This window comes from Abramis brama (assembly GCF_963993115.1).
Source record: "Abramis brama genome assembly, chromosome: 2".
NCBI classification, from domain to species: Eukaryota; Metazoa; Chordata; class Actinopteri; order Cypriniformes; family Leuciscidae; genus Abramis; species Abramis brama.
The window spans coordinates 66,270,144-66,296,770 of NC_139964.1; the positions used below are offsets into that span (position 1 = coordinate 66,270,144).

Consider the following 26,627-nt stretch of genomic DNA (forward strand, 5'->3'; position numbering starts at 1 on the left):
TAATATTGTTTTTTCCTCATAAATGCAAACACGAAAAATAAAAGACAAAAACTTTTTTAAAAAGACAAACCATAAATTTAAAAAAAAAAAAAAAAGATGGATTTATAGCGTTTTGAAAATGTTTTTTTTTTTTTACTTTGAATTGATCATCAACAATATTGTTGTTTGATTTAATAATCACTGTTGCAAGAAGTGCCTAGTTAAGTTTTTTTTTTTTTTTTTGTAAGTGGAAAAAGTAGGGGCTGCCACAGATTCTGTTTAGTTAGCTCCTTTATTGTTTTTTTCTATAGCCTAGAATAATATAGGTCAAATGCAGCAAGTCAAAAGACCAACTGGACCTTCTTTGCCAGTTTGCACACATTTCTTTGAAGGATGGCAAAAATATCGCCTGAATATCGATATCTAGATATTGGAAAAAAATATAGAGATATTCATTTTTGTCAATATCTCCCACCCCTACATGCAGAACACCATATATGTTATGAATCTTACACGAAATTCATCTTCATCACAATGTAACTGATGGTAATGTAAAAAAGTGTATCAATGCAACCTGTTTTTAGCTTATATAACTAGCTCGTTAGCGAATCAAAAAATATATATTTTAAATTTACCAATATCAATATGCTAGCTTGATAGTGAGTACTAAAATACATCTTATTTGTTTATATTCATAAGCAATTAGCGTTAGATTTTTTTATTACAAGTGATTCTGACATGATGTCACTACATGCACTGTGCTCCTTCCTCTCTGCTTGTCTCAGGTAAATAATGCGTCTTCAGCTCAGCGGTTGGAGTCGCGCGTTCATGTGTTTTGGGGGCGTGGCTTTGGAAGGAGCCCAGAAGGGAGGGGGTGGAGTGAATGGAAATAATGAACTGTCTTTAAAACAGTCGTGAGAGGTCTACAGACACTCGATTTTTATACTTTCTTTTTCAGAGTACTTACATTTTAATTATGTATTGATATGTACATAAAGTTTAAACAAATTTGAAAAAGAATTTTTTTAGACCATTCCTACCTACCCTGCCTTTAAACAACGTAGGGCTATTATTCCATGCATTACTTATATTAAGTTGCTCAAGCAAGTGGTCAAATATGAAACTGACAAAAACAGCCGACTCTCATGCCTTTTCTTTTCCATTTAAATTTTAATAAAATAAATCTTGCATGTCACAAAGAACTTGTTTTTCCACCTCCACGAATGAGACTACAATTTATTTAATTAAACGCATTTATGGTGAAATTAAAAAACGAGTAAAAAAGCAGTTGTGACTAGTAAAATAAAATAGTAACATTCGGAATAAATACTAGTATCTAATAAATAGGTACTAGTATCTATTGAATAAGTACTAGTAGCTAATTTATAAGTACTAGTATCTAATTAATAGGTACTAGTATCTAATGAATAAGTACTAGTATCTATTGAATAAGTACTAGTAGCTAATAATTAAGTACTAGTATTTATTGAATACATACTAGTAGGGATGGCTCGATACCACAATTTTGGTTTCGGTACGATACCAGAATGTAATACCTCGGTATCGATACTAAATCGATACCACAGGTGACCGGCCTCAAAATTTAAGTGAATTGAAACAATTTGATTAAAAAAAACACTGCTTGAAACTCTGCACCGAATGTGCAAACATAAGTATCAAATTGTACAAAAAAAAAAAAGAGTCAGGGTAGGTTAGAGAGTAGGTTAAATTTTGATTTTGTAAAGAAAAAAAAAACCCTGAAATGATACAATTAAAATAGGTTAATATCTATAATAATAGATTAATATAGAATAATAATAGAATAATGAAATGACATGTAAACCATTAGCTGTCATGCATCAACAGAGAATTATCATCGTTTATTCATCTTGGTTTGATTTGTTTTTTTGTTTTTTTTGGGGTTCATATTATTTTGATGCATTGCATAAAGTAGGCTAATGTTAACATGCTAAATGTATTAGTATAAATAATAATTACTGATTGATCTAGATTAATACATGTTATAATACTGTTAGGTCAGGTTACCTAATGAATGTTGACAAATGTAGCTTAATTGTAAAGTGTTATTCTAACATTTATATTAGTAATATCCATATTACTACTATTAAGTTACTTTTTATCTCTCTCGGCTGATTCCTAGGGTAGCCACAGCGGCAGTGATATGCCATTCATTTTACTATCATTAATACTAAAATTAATATTACTAACCTCTTTATTTATTCAAATTCAATTAATATATATGCAAAAATTATGAGACCTAAACTTCATTGTTTCTAGCGTGTCATGCAAGCACATTTGAGCTTTCGTGTTTAGCGTATCATATTTAATTGATAGCTCTTGTGTATGTGCGCTGATCAGAGTTGTGAATAGAAGTCTAAATTAAATCAGTTGAATGATGCTCACCTGTCGATCTCTGAACACTTTGAACAAGTCAGGATGAGCAAGAGACGGTTAGCCAGATTGTGTTGCCTTCCGTGGCTAATTTAAAGCAGCGTTTGTAGAGTGGTGCATTGAGGTCTGTTGCTTCACCTTTCTCATTACTTTTGTAGGCAAAAGTAATGCAAGTATATATTACTAAAAAGTAATGCCATATTTCACTCCTACTGCTCTCTTTATTTATTAATTTCGGGCGTGTAGAATGAGCTTCATCTGTTTGATCCATCGTGTTCCTCCGTTGTCACCGTTTGCCGGTTTTGCGTGACCCGCGTCAGTTTGGGTAGCGCACTGCCGCCTAGTGGTGAACTTCGAAACAGCAGCGCATCAAATACCGAATAGAGCAAAATCATGATATTGTACCGTTTGAAATATAATATATACCGGTATTTTTGCAGTACCGGTATACCGCGCATCCCTACATACTAGTATCTAGTAATAGGTACTAGTATCTAAAAATAAGTACTAGTATCTAATAAATAATTACTAGTATCTAATAAATAAGTACTAGTCACAATTGGAATATATACTAGTCAGAACTGAATAGTTGATATCTGAATGACAGATCCCCATAGAAGTCAATGGCAAAAAAAAATATTTGTTACTAGTAACAAAATAATAGTTACTAGTCACTATTGGAATAAGTACTTGTATCTAATGAATAAGTACTAGTATCTAATAAATAAGTACTAGTATCTAATGAATAAGTACTAGTATCTATTTAATAGGTACTAGTATCTAATGAATAAGTACTAGTATCTAATGAATAAGTACTAGTATCTAATGAATAAGTACTAGTATCTATTGAATAAGTACTAGTACCTAAAGAATAAGCACTAGTATCTAAAGAATAGGCACTAGTATCTAAAGAATAAGCACTAGTACCTAATGAATAAGTACTAGTACTTAATGGAAAAGATAATAGTATCTAAAAAATAAGTACTAGTAGCATGAAAATAGATACTAGTCGGTTGAAATGATTAAATGTCAAAACGGCTTGCCATACACACATGTAAAGGGAGCTAAGAACAAAAAGAACAGGTGAGCACACTCAGGTAAACGAGGACTCAAGGAAGTAGAGAACATGAGGAACAGGTGGTGACAACACTCGGACAAGGAACAGCCGTTTCTCAATACCAAGTACGCAAAGTTCGGACTTGAGTCCTTGGCAGTTCGGACTTGACAAGTTCGACTCAGGAGAACGAACTCCCGAGGACGGGAGGACGCAAGTCCGATAATTCTGCAAATGGAACAGCGGCGTACTTGATCGCGTCACTCAGCTCGATCTGGCCACTCCGGTTATCTCTTTATGTATATCTAGGCTACAAATAAAACAAAATATGTTAAACCACCACTCTGCCTCTTTTCATTTTCATTTAAAAAAATCTTAAACATAATGACCAGTGGCCACACAAATGTGGTTCAGGCAACGCAATTGATTATCTTCACTGCATATTTATAACAACACGAAATATAAAGCACAACCCTGACTCCTGATGAATGATGAATAAAAAAAAACATTATAATATTGATCATTAAAACTAACATTTAGCAAAAAGAGACAGGGTTGTGTCATTTTATTTTATTATATGTAAATACAGTGAAGAGAATGTAGGCAACATGTAGGCTATAAAATATTTTATATGTTTTAAATATATAAAATAAAATGACATAACCTTTTTTTTGTTAAATGTCAGTATTAATGATCAATAATAGCCATTATAAAAGTATAAGTAGCCTAAAAGGTATACGAAGCTATACAATAATAAAGCCACGATTCAGTCAAACATAAGTCAGCTCTCTAGGCTACAACGTTAAAGTTAAATTGACTAAAATTATGTGTAGCCGGTAAAGGCACATTCTCTTCAGTCACAGTAGGCCTACAACTATAAACCCAGATTGTCAAATTTTCACCTAATAGTGTCAGATTTATGTTTCTTCTTTTCTGAAAATAATAAATAAATAAACCCCTACTGTGTTTACCGTTAGATAAAAAAAAACCCTATTAACAAATCAGTTCTTTCCACAGGAAATCACACAAAATTATGGCAGATCAATAAGCATGTATTTATTCTTCTCCGGAACTCTTTTCTCTTTTGTTTCTCTTTGAATTACCAAATAATTAAATTCACAGAGTCACAACAATGAATCAATATAACCCCAAAAAGAATAAAATAAAATGTCAATGCAATACTCAAAATTTACCCAGCTGGGATTTTCAGTACACAGATGGCGCGCTAGTTGGAGCTCTTTGATGCAGAGTACTCACAAATCAGGACAACAAGAATTCCAGTTGTAGAATAGTAACCTCGAATCCTTATTCCTCGCCAAGATGATAAACAGCATCCATGATGACACATCCCACGACGACGCTTGAGTGGATCTCAATGAACTCCTCCCTCCTCGAAGTGGTTGGATGCAACCGCGAAAATCAACATAGATCTCCCGATTTCGACGATCTCTCAGTGTTAAAGAAAGATAAACACACACTTAACGTGCACTCTCAACTAGATAGACCACTGCAAAGCTTATTCCCAAAATTAACCAAATAAAACACGGGTATTTTCTTCCGGATTTCAAACGATTTACACAACCTATTATAACTTAAACTGCAACACTGCACTCAAGAAATTAAACTCGGGAATATTCTTCCGGGTGATTTCACAATCTAAATCTAATAAAACAAATCAACATAAAGATAGAAAATAACAGGGATTCTCTCACGTGTGATCCTCGTGCTAGATCTCCCCCTCACGCGAAACGGAAATGTCTCTCACCGAACTCTCTCGAAATGTTCGTTTTTTCGTGCTGCAAACTTATTTGTAACACTTTCACAGTTCACACCAATCTTGCGTGCTAACTTTCATCACCAAACGGCACTCAAAAATGTCCATGAACATTCATTTCTCTCAGCTGTCAGCCGAACTGCAACTCATCCGCGAGAGAGCGAGAGGAAAAAAAAAACTGCACTTCCTCCAATCCCCTGCACACCGAACTCCCCCAGAGGTCAAAGTACACAGTTCTCATTGACAGACTGACGCTCTCAGAAAACACAATTAAATGCAACCATTTATGATTTGTTTTCATTTACACACACATATTTGGAAAAAAACTTTTATAAACATGTCTCATATGAATTCAATTTCAGGCCCAAATACAAATAATGAAATTATCTTATTTATAAAGAAGCTAAATGACAGGTATACATTTAGAAAACCCAAAACATTTTTTCTAGGTCTCTACATATGAAACTTCAATTTGCCCTCAGCTTAACGTTTTGCCAGGGAACAATTATAGATTAATGAGACAAATTAAATAAATAAATAAATCGCCCGTTAGATATACACAAGACGATTTATATCTCACGTTAAACCACTAGACTAGAGACATCCGAGCCAGCGGCAAGTCAGCAGCACTAGCCGAGGAAAGGCTGTTCTCGGCGGGGTACGAGCACCGAGCGTCCGATTGCCTGGTTCTCACAACTCCGAAACCGTCAGATCAAATTTTCAAATAGGCGCTATCTTTATAAATAAACCAAAGATTTGATCTTTAAACAACTACATTCTCGCCTGAAATACTCTTAAAACTACATTTCGTGACACAATTACAGCAGTATTTTTAAATTACGCGGGGTTTCTCCTCTGCTATTGACGCTTGCTGGTTGGTGTGAGATGCATTCTGGGATACCTGGCTGTCTCAAGTTCGCACAAGTCACCTCCATAGACAGTATATAAACTGGACACAGCGACCCCATAGGTTTCAACGGAGAGAAGTTGAAGCACATTAGAAGCAGTTACTTCCTGATTGCCAGGCGTACTGCGCAGACTCAAACTGAGCTTGACGACGGGGATGTGACGTGAGCAGCCTGCCTGACAGTTGTAAGTTGTCTAGCAGCTGTGCCAGACGAAATCGGAACCATTCCCTTCCGAATCTCGCAGAGACGGAGAGTGTGAGAAGGAGCTGTCCATGAGCTAGAAGCAGGAGCAACGTCATGACTCTCTATGGGCTTCTCCTTTGACTTTATCGGACTTTATGCCTCCGAGTACCCCCAATTGCCCGCGAGCTTCTCTTCCTGTCTCTACGGTAATTTCCAGAGAGTCGCGTGGTTTTGACGCAATCGTTAGCCTACTTTTACAAAAACTGCTTCTACGGGGCCATAACGTAAGATACAAGGTAATGGAGCCTTTTATACATTGTCGTGTTTCTTTAGAAATAAACCATGGACAAATGGAGTCTTTAAACGCCTCAGATGTAAAGTTATTCGCTGTCAAAGTGACGCCAAAATGAATGGAAGTCAATGGGATGCTAACAGCAGGTGAAGGCTTGTTAGCCAATGGCGGCTCCCGGGGGTACCTTCAAAGTAATATGAAACGCTTACCCACTGGTCACCTCTCGATGCATCCTCGGTAAAAGGGGCGGATCAAGAACACATCCGGGGATTTGAACTGGACTTGGCTAGATGTGAACTTTGAATTGGAACAGTACTTGGGCTGCGACTGATGACGTTTCACAAGTTCACAAGAACACAAGTACAGACAAGAACGCATTTTGAGAAACGGCTTCAGACAAATGAGGACTTAACTAGACAAGAGGGTGTGGTACTGGGAAACAAGGAGGCAGGAAGGAACAGAGGAGCACATGGCCAACACAAACAAAACCATATGTTCAAGCACAACACAAACATAGAGACATGAAACAAAGACAATACAGACAAAGCTGCCAGGGCAGAACTGCATTATTGACACAGGACTCGACGTGATTCACTCTCCATTCATCTCTGAAAGTCTTCACGAAGCTAAGTTCCTTTTTAATATTCATTGCTAAAAGCTATCAGTGTATTGGCAATATGCTTGTTGCTAATGCTATCTGTGTGGCACTTGGGCTCATCTAACTTAGTCGTTTTTTTAAAATGCTCTCGCTATGCTTATGCGATCATATTGGCTATGTGCGTTACTATCTGTTGTTATACAAGCGTATGGGACGCTCAGGGTTCAGGATTAATGCAGTCAAGATGGTGGTGTGTGTGTTTCCGGTAAGAGAAACACTAGAGGGAATCCGGTTCAACTTATTTATTCAAATGGAATTTGTATACGTTGATTCACAAATGTACGTGTGGTCTAGAATAAACAGAATAAACACAAAGAAAACAGTTATAAGTAAAGTATACAAAGATTCAGTTAAATAATATATAAATTAACATACATGGGTTAACCGCGTGCTGATTATATTAATAAAATAATAAAGTAAACAATGACACGCAGATTGCACGATTGTTGCGTATGCTCAATATTACAACAGCAAACATACAATGTCATCAAATTCAACATATTCAAACAATATTGAACAAACCGGGTGATCTGTAAATAAGATGTGAATATAATATCTTGTAATCGAATATAACTACAATCATTTCCGTGCTCAAAGTCTATGACGCCGGTTTGGTTTCACTTTGTGGCGCAGTTTCAAATGCGTTCATTTTACGAGCAAATCTCGACATTCAGAACAATAATACCAACGACAAAGGCAAAATATAAACGAAAACTCACCCGTAATCATTTACGCACTGAGAAAAAACATATACATTGTTGTATGACAGACCAGCCGCCTGATTTGTAACTCAGCTGCCGATTTGCATGTCCACGCCTGGCCGAGCTCTGTATAATACCAACGACTCAGGGGGCGTGGTTAGGGCTTTCTCACATAGCCGCCCCCAAATGTGTGTAAGGACATTTGAAACAGTGAGGAACCCTGACTAATTGGTAGGCTCAATAGAGTCCTCATCAGAGAGTTTAGGGAGTGGGACTATACGGGATACAGGTCTCAAGTATGTGAATCTAGACCAGAAATGGTCAGCAAGTACTCGACTATGTTTCCATCTTCTGGTTCCCAAAAGATTGCTTGATTCATAGAACACTTGTGGGAGTGAAGAATCGTGACGGCCCATTAGGAGGATGCTAGGCGTAACTGGGTCTGGATCCGACACATCTGAAGACACGTATCCCAAAGGCTTGGCATTTAGGATACCCTCTACCTCAATAAGCAAGGTGCGCAGTACAGTTTCAGTCACTGTTTGATCATTCAGTACTACTTTGAGGGCTTGCTTTACTGACTTAACTTCCCGTTCCCAAGCTCCCCCAAAATGAGGAGCACTCGGGGGATTAAATCTGAATGAAGTCTGTTGTTCTGCAAGTTGTTCCCGTATTTGAGGCACCATGGCTTCATAGGCTGATCTCATTTCTTTGTTTCCTCCAACGAAGTTGGTACCGTTGTCGGAAAGGAGCTCGAATGGTTTCCCTCTTCGAGCTATGAATCTGCGGAGAGACATCAGGAATGCATCTGTGTCAAGGCTCTCTAAGAGATCAAGATGGAGACAACGGGTGGTCAGACATTTGAAAACTATTCCCCATCTTTTCTCTGTTCGTCGACCGATCTTCACTGCAAATGGACCAAAGCAGTCCATCCCAGTGGAATAGAATGGGGGTTTGTATAGACGTAGACGTGCTGGTGGAAGGTCGGCCATTTTGGGCATTTTAGGCTTGGCACGCCATTTCTGGCAGTCCATACACATGTATTGATGCTTCTTAATAGCTTCCCTTCCTCGCAGAATCCAGTATCGTCTTCTCAGTTCGGCAAAGACTCTTTCTGGCCCAGGATGTAAAAGGGAGGCATCATAGTCCTTGATCAGAAGCTTGGTTAAGTTGTGTTGCGGATCAAGCACAATGGGATGTATTGCGTCCAATTCTATATGATTGCCATGTCTGAGTCTCCCTCCAACCCTGATAAGTCCACTGCCTTTATCATACTCAGGTGATAAGGATGCTAATCTGCTGTTGGATGGTAATGGTCGCTCAGATGTGAGAGCTTTGACCTCCTCAGGAAAGGAATCTTTCTGAGCCTGTTGTAGAAGAAACTTCTCTGCTGATATGTAACCCTCTGAATCATCTGTTGAATGCTTCGAAGATGGAGCCGCCCCATGAAGGGATGTCACTGTAGCTTTTAGCAATTCAGTCCAAGTACTAAATTGGCTGACATCAGGAAGGGGAATGTCTGAACTAGTGCATGCATGCAGGCAGATTGCTGATTTTTTCAACTCCGCCTCTGGGTCAGGTTCCTCTGCTGGCAAAGTGGGCCAACATGACTCTGGCTGATGCAGAAAATTTGGACCATTTATCCAGTGGCAAGGTGGGACTAAATCATTCAACGACTGGCCTCTTGTTATTACATCAGCAGGGTTGTTCGCTGAATCAACATACCTCCAAGAATCAATATCGGTGAGTGACTGAATTTCGGCCACTCGTGTTCCCACGAAGACTTTGTATCTGCATGATTCAGATTTAAGCCATTGTAGGACGGTGGATGAGTCTGAACAGAGAATGACATTATTGATGTGCACAGTTAGTTCTGCTTGAAGGATATTAGCCACCTGCGCTCCGGTAAGTGCCGCACTCAGTTCCAGCCGAGGGATCGTCATTTGCTTCCGAGGTGCCACTCGAGAACGGGCTAACACGAATGAAACATGTACATGTCCTTCATTGGTTTCTGTGCGCATGTATGCCACTGAGCCATAGGCCCTCTCAGATGCATCACAAAATATATGTAAATCCCAGTTGAGGATTTCCCCATGTCCCTCAAATGGAGTGTAACACCTTGGTATTGTGATCTGATTCAAACTTTGGAGCTCTTGTTGCCATTCTTGCCATCTGGTCAACAGGCTGTCGGATGTGATTGGGTCATCCCACCCAAGATTGTTCTTCCACAAATCTTGGACCAGCACTTTGGCTCGGGTAGTAAATGGAATTAAATACCCCTGGGGATCATATTGAGATGCCAAAACTCTGTATACATTACGCAGAGTGGGTTCAAGACATCCGGATTGGCTGGGTTTGTAGTTGAAGGAGTCTCTGAGGCAGTTCCACAGTAGTCCAAGTGTACCTTCCAGGAGGTCAGTGCTCTTCTGTGATAGCCAGAGTTCACTATTCTGCGATCTTGCTTCAGAGGGAAGATGCTGGATAACCTCGGGTCTGTTGCTGGCTCATTGACGGAGCTCAAACCCACCGGTGAGCAAAAGTTGCCGTAGGTCGTCTACTAGTGCTCTAGCTTCAGCAACAGTTTGGAGGCTATGGAGACAGTTGTCTACATAGAAGGAATCTTTGACCACTCTCACCTGAGCTGGGTCCACTTGCGTGTGGTTCTGAGCGATTTCCTGGAGTGCATATATGTCACAGCACGGGCTGCACGTTGTGCCAAATGGTAAAACTTGCCATTCATAGATCCTAGGCTGCTCTGTCCTCTGCATGTCTCTCCACAGAAAATGCACTATAGATTTATCACTTGGCAAGAGGCGAACCTGGTGGAACATGCCCTTTACATCTCAGCTAATGGCTACAGGGTATTCGCGAAACCTCAGCAAGACACCAAGTAGAGACGGACCGAGAACGGGCCCAGGCAGGAGGATGTCATTTAAAGCTTGGCCTTGGTATGAATAAGAACAGTTAAAAACAATTCTGTCCTTGTTGTTATGCGTCACCATATGGTGAGGGATGTACCACGACTCCGGGGATTGCTCAGCTTCTTGCATTGATATCTCTGACACATAGCCAGCTTCTTGCAGTTTCCTCATTTCAGAACAGTAAGACTCAGTTCGCTTAGGGTCTTTAGCAAGTCTACGCTCAGTGCTTCGAAGGTTCGCCATTACTGCTTCCTTTGGGGCTTTAAGAAGTTCAGCATTAGGCCGTCTAAGCAAGGGAGTGGCGTATCGCATAACTCCACTGACTTCTACCTTTGTGGTATGTGTCTGGAGAAGAGTGAGGGCATATTGGTCTTGTTTGGAACGAGTGGCTGTCTTCTCGTTTACGTAGGGCAGAGTATCAATTTGCCAGAGGCGTTCCACATTCTTGAATAACTCTGTATTTGGTATGGCTGTGGTTATGTGGAAACACTGTGAGATGGAAAGAGTGGGTTGACTAAGCCCAATGGGACCTTGGAGGGTCCAGCCAAGTCTGGTACAAACGGCAATCGGTCCATTGGCAGGTCCTATGCACACTGGCTGAACAGGAGTAAGCAGGTGAGGCATGTCAGACCCGATGAGCAGTAGAGGTTGGGCTCGGTCCATCAAGGGTAACGGCAAGGACCTGATATGTTCATACTTGCGTTGAAGAGCTGACACGGGGTAAGAATGTTCGGAAAGTCTCAGGTTATCTGCGGTGAAAGCATGAGGAATCAGGAATTTTTTGCATGGTCTGTGAAGGGTCGACACATGTAAGGAAACGGTGTATCCATGCAGATTAACTACATCCTGATGAACAGTGCGTAACATGAGTGTTTCGGGTTCCGTCGGGAGATTCAACTGGTCTACGGCCTGTGACAGAACAATGCTACGCTCTGAACCATCATCCAGCACGGCGTACGTTTCCATGACTTTCTCTCGATTGTGCAGTAAAACCTTGACTATCTTCAGCATTACCTTTTGAGATCGGTTAGGCCGGTCTAAATATACCTGAGAGGTAGGAACATTGACCATCAGCACACTCTTTTGGATCTGTAAGGCTGCATCATGCAAGATGGTCAGATGTAACTCTTTACAGGTTGTACAGGTTCTTTTTAGATTACAACTGTCTGGAGTATGATTTCGCCCACATTTCCAACAGCGCTTATCTTTGGAGATCCACTGTACTATTTGATCTCTAGTCAGTGTCTTGAACTTTGTACATGCGTTAAGGAAGTGGTCCTTAGAGTTACAATATGGGCAAAATGGTTGAATCTTGGAAGGGTTCTTAGATTTCAACTGTCCCTGCCAGCCTGAACTGGCCTCAGCGGAATACAAGAAAGATGTGGATTTCTCCTTTGGGCGAAAAGGTACTGACCTTTGCTGATCTTTCTTGGTGGATCTAGTGGTATCAGTCTGATACAGTGTAGCTGCTTTATTGGAGATGCGTTTTGCCTGTGACTTCATCTGCAGCCATGCAGACAGATCAGGTAATGTATAAGTGCGGTCTGTGCCAGTTTGTAGAATACCTCGGCTGAAACAGTACTCCACGAACCCATCGCGATATGATGCTGGCATCTTGCTTAACAATCGGTCAACATGAGATCCACAGCGCAGCTCGTATCCGTTTGGGCCCTCCAACGTTCTGAGCATCCCTACTAATGTTTGGATAGATAGGGAAAAAGAATCAAAATCCTCTGCATCACCGAACTTAACTGATGGTGCATTCAATATAGCACCTAATTCGGACTGGACTAGTTGACGGGGTTGCCCGTATTTGTCCTGCAGCGCTTGTAATGAGGTAGTGTATGGCCTGGGGTCGTGCATGTATGCTTTGGCCAACTGAAGAGCACTGGGGAGTTTTAAGTGACTTAAAAGGACCTGGTATTGTAATGTTCACTTAAATGAGGTTGGTTATTCATTACATTGTCTAAGGCCATTTTCAGTAGTGTGAAGTCACTTTCCCGACCAGTGTCAAAGTATGGGATAGCCGGCTTTGGGACACCATAAGCTGAGGCAGCTAACATTTCCAGACCAGGTGGTTGGGCTGGGGAAGGGTACAATAAAGCTTGACTATGATAGGCGTCAGGTGGTGGAGCAGGGTGCGATAGTGTTGGCCAATAAGGGCTAGGGTTCACAACCTGATAAGTCTGAGTATGTTAAGGAGCCCCGAGTGTTACAGGAACTGTAGGTGGGGCTCTAGGCAGGACATTGACAGAGGGTGTCTGACTATAGGTGACAGAGGTATCTGAGTAATGGTGTGGCCTGGCCACCGCAGCCGGGTTAAAGGTTAAGGGAACATCATTATTTGGCCTAAACATTAAACTGGGCTGTGCAGTATCTAGCGAAGCAGATGGCCTTGTAACCATGTTGGGCTGGGTAACATCAGCAGCTGCAGTGACTGAACTGAATGGGGGTTCGGCTACTGAAGCAGTAATGTGTACGGCAGGTGAAACAGGGTGAGGCATAATTGATGACACAGGTATCAAGTTAACAGGGCAAGGGGTAGACTGACGAGGCATTGATTCTACAGATGACTTAAGAGGATCTGTAACAGCGACTATGTGTGGTTTGCTTACCTCTGAAACAGTGTCAACAACATGTTCGAACTGTGAATCAGAATCACTAACCTCTTGAGATTCCTGTTTAATAAGTCCACAAACATATTTAGCAACTTCAAGCTCGTTTCGAACCTTTTTAAGACGCCGCCGGGTCTCTACCTGTTTAGCTAGCAACTCTCTTGCCTTAGTGGCTTGTTCCTGTCTATACTGCGCTTCTCTAGCCTGAGCATCAAGTCTCTCACACTCTTTTTCTACAATGGCATCTTCTTCGATCTGCTGTTGAAGTTCTTCCAAGTGCAACGTCTTTAGCCTTTCCTCCAATCAAGCAGCGTGAAGATCGTTGAGTCCGTGTTTAGGAGATCTGCGTTGTGCTTTGCGATTGATGAAGTACTGGAAACCGTACCAGAAGAAATGGATCTAGACGCATGTTTTGACGATCTGGATGGTCTCTGCGAAGACAAATCAGCAGGAAGTGTGTCAGGGTGTAAGTTAGTCAAGTCAAGTCAACTTTATTTATATAGCGCTTTTCACAATACAAGTTAGGCGGGAGCTGGACGTCATAATCGGCCAGATGAACAGGAAGATGTCTCTCTCTTGGAGGGCGAGGTTGGACAACGGGCTCAGCTGCAGTGGCGTTTTCAGAATCCATCTTGAGGCAATCCGGCTCGAAGGACCATATACAAGCGTATGGGACGCTCAGGGTTCAGGATTAATGCAGTCAAGATGGTGGTGTGTGTGTTTCCGGTAAGAGAAACACTAGAGGGAATCCGGTTCAACTTATTTATTCAAATGGAATTTGTATACGTTGATTCACAAAAGTATGTGTGGTCTATAATAAACAGAATAAACACAAAGAAAACAGTTATAAGTAAAGTATACAAAGATTCAGTTAAATAATATATAAAATAACATACATGAGTTAACCGCGTGCTGATTATATTAATAAAATAATAAAGTAAACAATGACACGCAGATTGCACGATTGTTGCGTATGCTCAATATTACAACAGCAAACATACAATGTCATCAAATTCAACATATTCAAACAATATTGAACAAACCGGGTGATCTGTAAATAAGATGTGAATATAATATCTTGTAATCGAATATAACTACATATGTAACTATGCTACAATCATTTCCGTGCTCAAAGTCTATGACGCCGGTTTGGTTTCACTTTGTGACGCAGTTTCAAATGCGTTCATTTTATGAGCAAATCTCGACATTCAGAACAATAATACCAACGACAAAGGCAAAATATAAACGAAAACTCACCCGTAAATTATTTACGCACTGAGAAAAAACATATACATTGTTGTATGACAGACCAGCCGGCCTGATTTGTAACTCAGCTGCCGATTTGCATGTCCACTCCTGGCCGAGCTCTGTATAATACCAACGACTCAGGGGGCGTGGTTAGGGCTTTCTCACAGTTGTCATTGGCAACTGATCGCGTTGCACACGCACGCTGTGCTTTAGCACTATGCAGCACAGATTCAATCAGCTTGCGGTGATTAGGAATAGGGCTTGGGCGTCGTGACGTCATACTTGGCGTGGCGGCCATGTTGATGGCCTCGCGAATGTAAACATACAGCAAGTCAACGAGGAGAAGCAGAGTTGGGAGAGAACAAAAAAGATGTTAAAATCCCGAAAACGATGTGGAATTTACGGGGATACGTTAAATAGGGAAGCAAGGGACCAGTATGTGGACAAAATCGGCAAAAAAGTGTAGTTTAAGTAGCTGTCTAACCCTCCCGTTTTTTCCGGGTTTCTCACGTATTTGAGCTCTTTTCCAGCTGTCTTCCCGTTTTAGTATTTTCCTATAAAATATCCCGAAAAATTACAATTTCAACATTCATCTTTCTGTTGCTATCCCTCTGCAAAACTCCAGCATTAACTAAGTGAGTTGTGAAGCTAGGTCTAACGTGACTTTGCTTACAGATTGGCGTGAAATCGTGCTCTCACAACAACCACGCTGTTATCTAAAAAAAGGCCAATATCACGCTAAGGTTGCCTTCAAGCAAAACGATGCTTTGAAAACATCTGTTTTTCTGGAAGGGCAAGGGGGTAGCAACAGGACAACAGTACAGAGACTGACAGGTCCGATGGAAGGGCTAACATTAATGTTATGATAGTAAGTTATTAAAATACGGGATATTTTACAGGAAAATTTGTCCACATAACTTACTGGTCCCTGGTTTCCCTATGTAACGTATCCCCGTAAATTCCACATCGTTTTCGGGATTTTAACATCTTTTTTCTTTCTCCCAACTCTGCTTCTCCTCATTCGACTTGCTGTATGTTTACATTAGCGAGGCCATCAACATGGCCGCCACGCCAAGTATGACGTCACGACGCCCAAGCCCTATTAACAGAAAAAGAAAAAGATATTTAACACCTAAAGTCTATTTTGTAGTTTGTTTTGGATGAACTGGTGGACACAGAAATTTTGATGATGGGTCCTGTCTCGACTTTTTGACTCTTTTATAATCGCCTTTGACCGCTTCAGAGTCGCTGGCTACGGGCATGCACGAACATGTCCTGAAAACAACCCTTAATGTTCGTTTTCAAAACTGTGCAACTCACCGAGTGGTTAGTGATGTTCGTTAATGATGATATGCTGTCTCCTTAAACATTTTTAGTTGGGTTGTGACGAGACACTCATCTCACGAGGCAAGACGTAGGTTCACAAATATGAATTATCAAATCCAGTTGGTACTCAACAGAATAATACTTATTCCGCGGTCAATACATCTAAAGTGCAGCGTTATGGATATATAATTTATATAATTTTTTATATATTTATTAGCAAACTAAACTTCTGTATGAAAACAGGTAATGGCAATAAAATAATATATAAATAAGAAATAAATGGTTTACCTTTTACTGACTAGTTTACTCGTTTTTGTTTTGTTTGTTTTTTTACTCCATATAGCCTACTTTTACCCAAACTGAATAATAAAAACAAGTTTAAATGGGTACATTTTCTATAAATATTTTCTTTTCTTTTTTTCTAAAAAGCGCTGCTCACGCTTGCGGTGTGAAATTCACAAGGTTTCCTACATGTGCGTTCCGTGTTCACGTGTTATGCTGATGTTGTGCGATCTTAATCATGCAGCGCCTGAGTGCATTTGACCGGCATAAAATTGGCATATGTCAGACTGACCAGCCGGTTGCCGGTCATGGCCAAGCACGTGAATATCGGCCAATTCCAGAGTCACCAGCCGATCAATCGGTGCATCACTAAAATTACAGGCACGAGCCATCTTGGAAAACAGTCTTGACTAGTCGAGCCACGAACGCCGTGCTAAGTGAGCTGGTCTATAGGTTTAAGTCACAGTTCATCTCACGTAGCACGACGTTCGTGGCTCGATTGGTCGAGACTGTTTTCCAAGATGGCTCCTGCCTGTATACGCGTAATGTACTGTCTTTATAAAGTATCTTCTTATTAAACTGTCTGTACACTTACAAAGTTCTCAATGCTTCGGTTTGCATGTAGGGACCCTCATTATGCTACCGTGTTAGTGTGAGGCTATTTTGAGCCTTGTTAGGTATTAACTAGCGATTTACTTTTACTTGTTCGATGCCCCATATACTAGCATTATAAGCTAATCTGTTTTTAGAGATAAAACTGTTTATATTCGATTATCATGAAAACGCATCTCAGGGAACGATCGACTCTGTAACCATGTGTTAATTACCCCAGGTTAATTTTTCACCGGAATTGTCCTTTAACTGCGTCTGCATGCTTAAAGTGATTCTCAATTGTAGCTGGTATGGGGTGGAATATTAGCCTAGAAATCTAGACGCACCCTAGCGGCAGCAAAATGTATTTTGCAGCCAGGGCAGTCTAGCAACTCTCAATAGACTTTCGAGCTGCAAAAAACTAAATTGGGTCAGGCCAATCACATCGTGTATAGAGTAGGCGGGGCGGGCTTAACATAATGACGACAGAGAATGGCGGCTGCTGCTGGAGAACGCTCTGGTTTTGTGAGGCGCCGTCTAGGGCTTAAATCAAACTTCATTCACGCACACATATATGAAACGCTTGCATACACATATACTAAGTAGTACTAACAGTAACACACGAGACGCACGGACCTCTCCGCGCACATACTCATCTGTGTGTGTGTGTGTTCGCGTCTCAGATGAGTATGTGTGCGGAGAGTTCCGCGCGTCTCGTGTGTAGAGTTTGCGTGTGTGTGCGTGAGCGACTTTAGGTGTGACGTTGTGCATTCAGCAGTATACATGTATGTGTGACTACCTAGTAAATGTGTATGCAAGCGTTTCATATATGTGTGCGTGAATGAAGTTTGATTTAAGCCCTAGACGGCGCCTCATACTGGTTGGTTGAAGTGCTGTCCTATTGCGTGCAGAGGGAATTTGAAAGACAGCCGTTTATCCCGCCCCTCGGATTGAGCCGTGTCTATGGAGAGTTGCCAGACCCAACATCTTGATGTAGGTCTGGCTTGCCAGGCTAGTGGAATATACGATTTAATATGAATGACGTGCATCAAAATCTTTTGTTTATTTGTGATAATCTTAGCACTTTATTATTATTGTCTAACCTGTATTATGACTGATAATTTGACGAATTGCTTTGTTCCTTTTTTGTAAGTTTTGGACAAAAGCGTCTTCTAAATATGTAGCCTAAAATTTTATTTATAGAGTTTATAACTATAAATGAGTTCACTTAGTAATACAGTAATATGTTTGTCAAAATAATTTATCAATGCTTTATTTTTATAGGCTATAACCTTTTACAGTTTTGGATTAAATAGGCCTAATTTTTTTGCATAATTTTTGCTTAAAAATAAAGCATTCATAATTATTTTATGATAAACATACTACTGTCTTAAGTGAACTCATTTATAGTTATAAACGCAAATAATAATAACAATTAGCCTGTCATTATTATTATCAGCCTACAATATTTAGAAGACGCAAAAATAGGTGTGGTGAAGGCTATGTGATGATGTGGGGCTATTTTAATTCCAAAGGCCAAGGGAACTTTATCAGGATGCATATTATCCTGGATCCATGAAGTAACTGGCCTTTAAAAATAAAAATCTGCCTGGCTCTATGGGAATTTAACATAGGGGTGTCCAAACTTATGCACCCTGTATTTTAAGGAAGAACATTTATTTATTTATGATACATTATTTATTCACAAAGAAAATTGGTGTCCTTAAAGGTTGGATTTTTCCTAATTTTTTAAATTAAGGCATTGAGTTCAATTTCCAAAAGATGATTTTTTATTCCTCTTTTTAGTCAACTTTAGCATGAGTGTCTAAACTTATGCATAGCACTGTACATGCTTTTTATGATTTCTTCTGAGCAGAGCAGATGTTTACAATAATTTACAATGGTTTTTATTTTTATAAAAACAGCGAAATGACAGTGGAGGCGGTGCCGCATTGGGCACTGTGATGTAATGTGAATGAAGCAGTGGCTAATTTCACCCTTACGCTCCGGCATGGTGATATCGTGAGAGCTTTTCACTCAACGAGAAATCTCGTCACATTTTAGTCTTGTCACACCCCTAATTTGCTTTATTTATTGTTCTACTTGCATTTGTTCTGGCACATTATATTCAGTATAAATTCATTTTAAATGCTCAATTTTTATTACATTTTAAATTATCAAATTTTGCCCCACCACTTTTGGAGTAGTGGTGCCACCCCTTTACTACTAGTTAATAGTAAATTAATAGTAAATTAATAGTAAATTAACACAAATTTACAATAGGTTTGTTGAAAAGATACTGTACAACTTACCAAAATGTATATGCCTCATATATAATATCAAGACCACAGTTTTGGCCGAGGGTGTAGAATCTATCCTACTGCCTGAGACAGCAAGTCCCTGCATTGAGGAAGACACCATGGTGTCCCTGACAGCAACGCCATGATACTCGCGTACCATGTTTTCGCTGGCCAGCGAGGGGCCACTAAAATCAGTGACAGACCCTTCTGATGCACTCTGTTTAAAGTGGGCTGTATCACTTCTACCGACGAAAAAGCGTACATTAGAGTTTTGGGCCATACATGAGACATCCACCAACAGCGGTGCGCTGTTGTCTGTTATCGAAAAAAATAGCAAAATAGTCAGTTACTATAGTGATGTCTTTGATTTTTAAAACAGACTGCTGCCTAACTTTGTGAACCCTTTTTTTGCTCTTATTAGGGGAATTATGCTAAATGAAGTGAGTGGGGTTGAAACAAACAGACCAGCATCCCAAGATCCCCAGGAAACAGACAGGTATGCACGTAGCACCAGTTTAGGCACCATCTAGCAATGGATGTCAATCTGTTTACTTAATCAACTTAACAACATCAAAATGTAGATCTGTGTGCATGTATGAGGTAGGCTACTTTACCTGAATGAAATACCTACACCTCTCTCACATTTGCTTGCATGCTGGTGATTAACCCTCTGCGTGCCTTAGGTTGCCGACTCCAGAGTTAGGGTGTTATTGTTGCATAAACTTCACATTGTAGTTGAACTGTTGCTAGACTAAAATGTATGAAATCAACGGAAACATGTTGAAATATGAACTATAGACAAGTAGGCAACCTTTAAATGCTAAATAAATATACATGTTTGACACAAGAATGTTTTTATGCTTTTTAATATAAAACATAGCATGATTTAAAATTAGGCTAGTATGAGTGTTTTACACAAACATGATGAATATTATAATGTACAGGTGTTTACTATGAAATACTGTGTTTGTGGATATCGGGTCAAACATAGATGTTAATTATAATGTAGTAACAATAATGTTTTAATGAGCGACTCAATCACTTCAGTAAATGGTCTCTGCGAGCACTGTGAGTTTGAGTCACTTGTGCAGCACATTTGAAAAGCAAAATGCGCCAAACATTAGGATATGTTTTTACTCCCATCTCATTTCTCTCAAAACTATTATTTTATGCAGCCCTACAAGTATGCCTACAAGGCACAACAAACCTGGTATTCCCTTTCAAAAGCTACAATCGATGCTGCACTGCTTAGCGCATTGGGAACGTCTTTAATCGTGACCAGCTGTGAATATTGTGTGTAACACGTCAATAGAATGCAACTGGCAGTGTGCATAATTTTCTCTCTTTCTCTCTTCAAACAAGTGAAAAGAGTAAAATCATGAGTCAACAACAGAGTAAGTGCTGTGTCCCTCCATGTTCTCATCCTATGTCAGAACTGGATACACACACTTACTGCTTTGTTTGTTTGGGGAAAGAGCACGCTGCGTTTGAGCATGGTGATTACCTGACTACCGAAGCGTGCCTCTGCACTTTTTTGCCTCGGTCAGAGGACACTGAATCTTGTGAGTTCGCTGCCTCCGAGCGTTGCTCCCGTGATGATAAAAGGAGAACTGTTCAGGGCGATCGTTCATGCAGTGGCCAGACTACTCTGATCACAGCAAAAAGAGTCCCATAAAACACTCAAAGCTTATAAATAAAGACTGTAAATATATGATATACATGACGTGTCTTTGTGCCCTTGATGTTGACCAATTCGACTATCGCAGGTGCGAACGCACGAGATTATACAATGCTGCCTCAGATTGGAGAGATGCTCGCGGACTATCTCTCCCCTGGAATCGCATTATCACATGCATTTCAGCGGGCCAGGCTGGTATTGCGCTGTACACCATATCTGTGTTACAGGCATACCAGGCTGATCTTATGAAAGATTTAAGCACAGCCTGTCATCCAGACCGTGTTTGATTGTCTGATTGATATTTGGCTGTATTTATTGCTGGTGAATTAAATGATAATATATGAGAAATCAGATATTCAATGCAATATATCAAATGCTTGTATTAATATATTGTCTGGATCTTCTTTGGCCACATTTAATTCTGAGGAATTAAATATTGAAAAAGCCATCTAAAAAAAGCAGAGTGTGGCGAGTTGCGTTCCCCCTCGTAAAGACTGGGGACTTGCTCGTCGTGCTTAGCAGCCTCATAATATACCAGAGACAAAAATCCTGAGTTTTTTTGTCCCAGGTCTGTGGGGGTGTGCCACTTCGGGACGGGGCATGTAAAATACATCAAACAGCTCTTACCTGACACCCTCACGAAACTACTGTAACATCCTTGCTGCCTCTGGTGATTCGGGGGGCAGCAGTTTCCAGCAAAATGTTGAATGTTCTTTGGTTTCCTGTTATCACCCAGGACACAGAACATTTAACATTCCCCTAAAATTAAGTATTAAAGAGACTTTGGCAGCGTGAAAGCTACTGCCGGGTATCTCTCTTTGCATCCTAAAGACAGTAAAAAGGAATACGTTGCCCTCCTCGTTTTAACGTTTTAACAGCCTACTCCTGTTTACCGTGAAACAGGAGTAGGCACATATGCTGTCACAAAAGAAGAAATCAGGGACTGCGTCCGTTTTTAGATCTTTGAGGCTTGAACCGTTCCGTCAGAACGCTCAAGTTCAAGATGCTAACTATCAAGAAGATCGTGTTGTAAATTCAACATCGTGTTTGGATCTTCACGGTTGATCTTAAAGACGCATATTTTCATATAGAAATATTGCCACAACACAGGAAGTTCCTGAGGTTTGCTTTGGGGGGGAAAAGCTTACCAATACCGGGTTCTTCCATGCGACCTAGCCATGTTACATAGACGATTGGCTGATACTGGCCTAGTCTCCAAGCTTGCGCTTCGACATCAAGATCGATCCTCGCTCATCTTCTCTCTCTGGGGCTGAGATGCAACGCCAAGAAGAGCGTTCTCTCTCCTGCTCAGAGGGTAACATGCTTGGGGGTTAAATGGGACTCTGTCACCATCGGGGTACAACTGTCTCCCGCTCGTGTCAAGACCATTTTAATCACCCTAAGCAACATCTGGCTAGGTCAGGACATTACATAGGTCTCATGGCAGCTGCGTCCACAGTGATCCCTCTGGGCCTTTTGCACATGAGACCACCTCAGTTGTGGCTCAAAACCTTGGGATTTCATCTATACAATCCCCAAAGGCAAATAAATGCAAGAGCACACGCTGAGTGCTTTATGTCCTTTCTAAAAATCCATGTTTATGGTAAATCACGCTGAACACTTTGTGTACTTTCTAAAAACCATGTTTATGGTCGAGATGTGATGGTGATGAAATTCTCCCACCGGTTAATCGACTTGTGACAACACCGGTAATACCGGTTTCAACAGGGGTTGGGGGTGTATAAAATGTAAAACAAAAATAATAATAATTGCAGGAGTTTGATTGACAGGCAATCTGACCAATCATAATCCGCCATTTTTGTCTGACAAAGTAGCAGGAGAGTTAGAATTTTAACGTCTGTGGATTTTAATTTGAATAACGGAGTGTAGGCCACTGACGTCTTTCCGCGGTTAAAACAACAGTCCTTCTGATGTACATTTATGTTTATTTGATGCTATAAATTAACCAAGAAAAAGATGATCGGTTCACGAGAAGCTTTAACTGAGGCAATCTGTCACGACACATTAAAGTAGGCCTATTTATGGTTTAATTTTCTTTGACTGACCAAATTTGAAAGTTGAGACTTTATTAAATGTTACCTGCTTGGTCCTGTCTGTCAGCGCGTTGTCAGTGTCCTCTATGTATTCTTCACGACATTAATAGCAATAAACGCATATACTCGCAGCAGTCTTGCACGCGCTTAGAGCTCGTGTGAATTGCACGTATAAAATGAACCTCGATCCATCAGGAAACCCCATATAGGTCGCTGCATTTCACACTGCGCTTCATGACATTTTTTTCTTTAGCGCGAAGAAAAAATCTGTAGATAGCGGAGTGCATGATTATTAGGCTGCCGGTAAAATTATCATCCTGGTGCCGGGTCTGAATGAGTAATTTACTCTCTTACTTTTGTGTAGTTTTGTAGTTTTGAGAAAATGACGTTTATGCATGGTTTGTGAAAAAACACAAAACATTAGTCACTGAAATAAGGCCATAAAACCCACACTGATTATTTGTTCACAAGACTTTTAAAATTGTATCATGTAGTCTACATTTTTTGGTTCAAAACGATGTGAAAATAATCCTGCCCACTCATTCTGTCAATCACCAGAATACTGACTCCCTGCACTCCCTCATTAACACAGCCTACATATTCCCAGTTCACCATCCACTCATTGTCTGGTCTTGTCACAGTTACCACTGTTCACCGTCAGACTCTCTTACCTGTCTACCTACCTGTGATTCGTCTCGTCAAGCTTCCAGTCTTCTGTCCTTCTTCAATCTGTCGTCCTGTTCCAGATCTCCGGTCTTCTCGTTCACTCGTCACCTGCACAGAGAATACACGTCAATCTTTACCAGCTAAGTCACCATCATCAGTCAACAAGTCACCATACTGGTCCCTGTAAAAACAACAACAACAACAAAACAACTGCGAAACATGCTAATATCAGGAGAGACTATAGGGCTGCACAATTTGGGGAAGAAAATCGAATTGTTAATTTTTCTCGTTAAAATTGCTATTTTAAATTCACAAAAATTAACATCATGGGCCGGTTGCACCAGCTGGACGTAAAAAAGATGGGTTTAAGCTCTACGCTGGACTTGGTTACTTCCAGCTTTCCAATGAATATTTACACCTGTTGCACCATCTGAAAACGACTAAGAGCAGATATGCTTAGCGTAGACGATGCACATACACGCTTACATGTTCTACCGCACTGAGAATTGAGATGCAGTTCACGTTACTATGGTTACAAATTAGAATTTATTGGCTCCAACTACTAGATGACAACATGACTGCTGCTGAGCCGAAAAAAAAGAAAAAGAAAATACTCAGATTGTGAAACAAGAAAAATTTTGCTATTCAGTAAGTATGCATATTTTGGTATGCAAGCATTGGATTGATAAAATCGTAGAGAAATTTGCACCTGCAGTGCTGGACAGCGCTCCGTTTCCGTCTGTTTAGTGTTGTTACTGCGGTGATAATTCATTGATTAATTCTAACAATTCAACCCTGCTGAAACGAAAACGTTGATTAAACGTCTCCATATACATCTAGACTAGAGGATTGGTGCAGTCACTCTCTTTCACGCCGGTGTTACAATATATTCGGTTGCTGAAATATATGGTTCCAATGGGTGGAGTTACCATGAATATTCACGAGACCATAGTGTGGGCGGGCAACCAACAGGCGAGTGGAACAGAAATGATTAGCGTGCATGAGTGCCTCAAAGCACCTCAGAACGAAGCAAAGCTTAAACTACAAATATATATTTTATAAACAATTCATTGTTTTTGTAGCATGTGTTTCTCAGTACTGTTTTTAACTGAACTAATACAGACCTGATCCTGTAGGTAGCGTTGGAAGACAACACACCTATTTACAATAAAGACATATTTCTACAAATTTCTCCCAGATTAGTTGTTGTTGACATTCTATGATATAGAACTGTTTGTTTCTCATGAATGGCCGAGATTAAGCTTTTTAAATTCAACCTATAATTTAATAGCTATTTTAATAATACAGACAACTTTGGGAGACAGAATTCAAACACAAGAATATATTTGTAAATATTTATTTAAACATGCAATCATACACATTTAAAAAGCTTAATTCCAGTCATTCATGAGAAACGAACAGTTATAGGAGTAGTTTAGGAGAAAACACGATCTGAGACGCTTACGCTAATAATTTCTGTTCCACTCGCTTGTAGTATTGGTCGCCACACCCACGCTATGGTCTCGTGAATACTCATGGTAGCCCCAACCATAGACTGTAAAAAAAATATGGACGTAGTGTCCGTGACGTCACCCGTAGGTTTCTGAAGAGCATTTTTGAAGCCTAAAGTGGGCGGAGCCGTCCGTCGCCATCTTGGCCTTGCGTCACTCCCGGATAACAGAAAATAGGCAAACAGTGCGTGAGTGGAGCTGAGGAGCCTGGCCATATAATAGATATGAGCCTGGCTAGAAATCACCTAGCTCGACGTGATCGAGTTAGCTGATGATGTAAAGCCAATTAAAAGTTCCTGTTTTTGCCCTTCGAAATATTATAATAGTTAAAATACATGGCTACAAGTGAGACTGTGTATTACTTCGAGAGTGTTTGTGTGTGACAGTGATTTATGTGCATAAGTTACATGTCAGTCACTCTTTCATGGTCCGTCAGCGCGGCATCGCTCGTCAAATTCGTAGAGAGCTTATTCAGTCCATTTTAAATTCTGATTTCGGCCGCCTCTCAAATGGGTTAAACCGTTAAACCATAGATATATTGCCTTTGAAGTGCAAGTAACGTTAAATGCGCTAGAAAATCCGCGCTCATTCATGGATGTGCATTTATTGCATGAACGGAGAAAGCGCCGACGCCTGCATGATTTCATCTGACGGTACATAAGCATATAATCCATCTGTTCCGTGAGAGCAGAACGAACGAGCCTTTATTGACGTTTTAAATTTGAAAACCCCAAAAAGCAACGAAATTGTCAGACATCCATTAGTGCCTGTTCACAGAGGAAAACAACTGAAATACAGCGCTGGTTGTTCTCTCAAACGATACTCGACGACAACGACTGAATCCAAAGACGTGGGCTTTGTACCCAAGTATTAAATTGTATGAAATAATCCCGAAAAAAGCACAAACACTGAAGAGAAGGCAAGTTCAGCAGCTAACATTTGCTGAGGTGAAGTGGCGGCTAGTAACAGCAGACAAACGGCTAGCATTGACATCAGCGGGAATCCACCTGTCACTCAAGTGGCCACACCCTTAAATTTAAATATTAATCAACTAAACGGACGAGTTATAAAAAAAATCACCCCCCTCACAGTTGTTATGAAGGGCAAAATTAGCTGTATAGACCAAAGCCACAGAGAGAACCAGGCTGTAAACATGTTTTTTTCTGCTGTAAAGTTGGTAATTTTAACATGAGGGAGATACAGATTTGACTCACTTCTGCAGCCAGACCAAGCGGCCAGTTAATGAATTGCAGTTTAACTCACTTCCGTGTTGGTTTCAAGAGAGAGACGGGGAGGTTGCCGCTTGGCCCCAACCAAATATTTTAGGACCCGAATATATTGTAACACTGGCCCCTGGTTTGTTGTGCATTGTAGGCATATACTTGTAGGGCTGCATAAAATAATAATAACAATAATAATAATTTTTATTTTACAGAAATGCAGGCGACCTATAACGATAAATAATTAAAAAGGA

General features: G+C 40.3%; 1 protein-coding gene across 1 annotated transcript in view; it reads left to right on the forward strand.

The window, feature by feature from the left end:
- Positions 1 to 26,627, forward strand: part of LOC311075128 (F-actin-monooxygenase mical1-like) — a 146,567-nt gene that overhangs the window by 48,461 nt on the left and 71,479 nt on the right. The window contains exon 7 of the mRNA XM_084102292.1: positions 19,666 to 19,740. Coding sequence (XP_083958418.1) covers positions 19,666 to 19,740 — 75 coding nt within the window. The remainder of the gene's footprint in view (positions 1 to 19,665; positions 19,741 to 26,627) is intronic.